Source organism: Bactrocera latifrons, unplaced genomic scaffold, assembly GCF_001853355.1.
Source record: "Bactrocera latifrons isolate USDA-ARS-PBARC rearing strain unplaced genomic scaffold, ASM185335v1 scaffold_325, whole genome shotgun sequence".
In the NCBI taxonomy this organism is placed as follows: Eukaryota; Metazoa; Arthropoda; class Insecta; order Diptera; family Tephritidae; genus Bactrocera; species Bactrocera latifrons.
In genome coordinates this window covers 271,663-275,224 of record NW_017536908.1, presented here as the reverse complement: position 1 = coordinate 275,224, position 3,562 = coordinate 271,663, and the positions used below count along the sequence as shown (strand labels likewise).

The following is a 3,562-nucleotide window of genomic DNA, read 5'->3' as shown; positions in this document are numbered from 1 at the left end:
GAGTTCGAAGTTGGTTCATGAGACTGTATAGATGGGCACTGATGCTAGGAACAACCCAATTAATGAAGGTGATAACAGGATTGTTGAACTGAGCGAAGAGTTTGAAACCCTGTGTATGGTCGCAGGAATGGAGAAGGTACCTGTGGGCGAAGTCGATCTTTCACACCTCACAAAGACCAAGCAACTATGGTAAGAAGAATGGTAGCGAATTATAAGCATATAAGCAATTCGAGTTCGCCAGTAGAGATGAATATCTTACTTTCAGATGACACCCCAGTATATGAAAATCCCAGACGGATGTCATACAGCGGTAGACAGGTAGTGGATGAACAAGTTAGGGAGTGGTTGAAGGATGGGATCATTAAACCCAATAATTCAAATTATGCGTCACCAGCGGTGTTAGTTTCAGAGAAAGATGGAAAGAAACGTTTGTGTTGCGATTATCGGCGATTAAACACAAAGATAGTTCGCGATAACTTCCCGATGCCAAATATCGACGATGTTATCGAAAAGTTACAGGGTGSTAATATTTTTACGACACTAGATCTTAGGAATGGATTTTCCATGTCCYAGTGGAGCCTACATCAAGGAACAACACCGCATTCGTTACATACATCGGGCAATATGAATTCCAGTTTTTTCAAGATTTATTTCAGCAGTATTTAGAGATCTTATACAAGACGATACTGTGGTGGCTTACATGGACGATTTAGTTATTCCCTCCAAGGATTACACTGAAGGCGCACACAGTTTAGAACGAGTTCTACGATTAGCTGAAGAATATGGTTTGTAGATGAAATGGAACAAATGTCAGTTTCTTATAAGTAAAATAGACTTTCTAGGCTATGTTATAGAAGACGGTTCGATAAAACCATTTGATGCAAAAACGAAAGCGATTAGGAATWTCCCATTGCCACATGACCAGAAGGCTTTGCAGAGATTCCTGGGATTGACATCATACTTTAGAAGATGTAGTTTCATGTAGTTTTTTGTTATAAAACTTACCACAACACTAAACCAAGCGCCGATCATCAGCCCAAAACTTTGACCAACGAATACAGTCAGCAAACTCATAGCAAAAAACATCCAAAATCGCTCCCACTCCATTGGTTGATAACTCCACAGATATATAATAACAGTAAAAAGTAAACAGCCAACAACCTATGGAAATGATGGGATAATTATTATTTAATATCTTTATGTAAAAAAAATATAAAAAAAGTTCTTACCGAAATGGGCAGRTCGATTAATGTAATTGACGTGTAGTAAGCCTTTAGGGAATACCATCGATTAAAGTGTTCTTTCAACAATATTGACATCTCTATTGGGACTGAAATTATACATAAAAAAAAATGTATATATTTATATATTCACAACAAATTTGATGAGATTTCAAAACATTCACTTACATGTTAATACAGTTAACATCATCGTTGTCATCGAATGATGGATTAATATTGCAAATAGTAAGTTATAATTGTCTAAAACTCTCGAGCCCTCTCGACCGGAGCCGGCGTATAATGAACCCAGAATGATGGCAACAAACACATTTACAGCTATGCGCAAATGAGTCAAGGTTGTATCACGCTTAGCCTTTATATATCCCCGATGCAGTAATACCGATAATTGATTGATATAGCTCGTATCCTCCAAAGAACGTTTTTTTGATTTTCTCGGAATCGGATATTTTCGAATTAATGTTTCTGCGCGTAATATAGAACTTGGGTCGTCAAACCACGCTAGACTACTACCATTCCCGGCTGCTGATTTCAAGATATCAACTTTATCGTTCCCATATTCTCCGCAAGCTAATTCTATAACTAAAAACAAAAAACAAGTCAACGAATATGTATTGGRTAAAACTTTTACTCATCGATGAATTGTAAAAAACATTTATGAGAGTAATATTGCGTTTATTTGGCTAGTTTATTGTTTGTACTGTTTTAGAACTTACTGTAATCAGCAGGATTGTGGTAAACAGGACATGGCAAATCGACGGTCTGTAAGAATGGCACTAATTTTTCTGTACTGCCTTGGTACACACAATTACCGGACGATAGTACGTATACTTGATCGAAGATTTGGAATAATTTGGCTGTTGGTTGATGAATTGTACAGATAATGGTCCTACCCTGTTGCGCCAACTTCTTGCATAATTCCAATACTTTGGTGCAGGAACTGCTGTCCAGACCACTGTATATGTTAAACCATAAAATATTATAAATTATTGGATTTTTTTTTTCTTTTTGATATTACATTTCTTATGATCTTACGTTGTCGGTTCGTCAAGGAACATTACTGTTGGATTGTTTATCAATTCCATTGCAATAGAGAGCCTCTTCTTTTGTCCACCGGATAGACGCATAGTCATTGTTTGGTCATGTTCGTACAAGCCTAGCAGCAACAGAATGTCTTCGATCTACGTGTGAAGAAGTCAGTCATAAAATTAAAAAAAAAAAAACAGAAAACTTTTTATATACTCTTACTAACCCGTCCTTCCTTCTCCTCATAACTCACATTTGAGCCCAATTTCAAATCTGCTGCTATATGCATATTCTCGTTTACTGTTAATAACGGCTGAAGGCGATCATCTTGTGTTATGTAACAGGACATTCGACGGAATGAAGCTAAACATTAAATATGTATATTATAGATTTCACGTATTAACTATGTATTTGTATATATGTATATTCGTCAATTGCAAMTAAAAATAAAATGGACTGTAGTTCCAAAACCCATTTTTAAATAGTAGGACAGAATATCTAKGGCATTTGTGAATGTTACTTACGCAAGTCTCGTCGACGACCGTTCAGGAGTATAGAACCATCTACACCTGTTGTTTTAAAGCCAGATAACGCATCCAGTAATGTGGATTTTCCCGCACCAGAAGGGCCCATTATCGCAATTAGCTGACTGCCAGGAAATTTTCCGCCGACATTATGTAAAATCTCCTTTTCTCCTGAAAATGGGTTAACATTTTTGTTAATCCTTACACTAATGTAGAGGAATTAAGAACTACAAGAAAGAGTTTGCAAGAGGCTTATGTTACTGACGGACAACAAATACCTGAATAAAAAATGGTGAAGTCGATTGCAAGACTAAAAAAAAAATAGAGGCCGACATGCGTGAGTACGAGAAGCTTGACAAGATAGCAATGCTCGAAAATTCTATGAAAAAATTCGGCGACTAACAGAAGGTTTCAAAATCGGAGCATACTCTTGTAGAACCCTCAGCGGTGATCTAGTGACTGATGCCTAGAGCATACTAAAATTATGGAGAGAATACTTCTTCTGCTTGCTGAATGACAGTGAAMGCATAACAGGATGTTGAACCCGATTCCCGAAAATCAACAACTGATGCTGGATGAGGTGGAAAAGGACCTGGCTACACTTAGAATCTCCAATTGGCGCCAAGCAACGAAAAGGAAGAACAACTGGCGCATTGTTGGAAACTCGGCTATAACGGCGTAAGCGGTATCGACGCCAATAGAGGAAAACAACGATCCGATTGTAAATAATCTCTTAATGTGTTCAAAAAGTACCGTGAATTTTAAATTTTCGCG

General features: G+C 37.3%; 1 protein-coding gene across 2 annotated transcripts in view; it reads right to left on the bottom strand.

The window, feature by feature from the left end:
- The window catches only part of LOC108971124 (ATP-binding cassette sub-family G member 4), a 41,284-nt gene that overhangs the window by 6,683 nt on the left and 31,039 nt on the right, over positions 1–3,562 (bottom strand). For both annotated transcript variants that reach the window (XM_018936969.1, XM_018936970.1), the window contains 7 exons: positions 2,789–2,959; positions 2,491–2,627; positions 2,274–2,419; positions 1,955–2,193; positions 1,410–1,820; positions 1,230–1,330; positions 1,006–1,161 (listed from right to left, as the gene is read on the bottom strand). In XM_018936969.1, the coding sequence (XP_018792514.1) occupies positions 1,006–1,161; positions 1,230–1,330; positions 1,410–1,820; positions 1,955–2,193; positions 2,274–2,419; positions 2,491–2,627; positions 2,789–2,959 (1,361 nt within the window). The remainder of the gene's footprint in view (positions 1–1,005; positions 1,162–1,229; positions 1,331–1,409; positions 1,821–1,954; positions 2,194–2,273; positions 2,420–2,490; positions 2,628–2,788; positions 2,960–3,562) is intronic.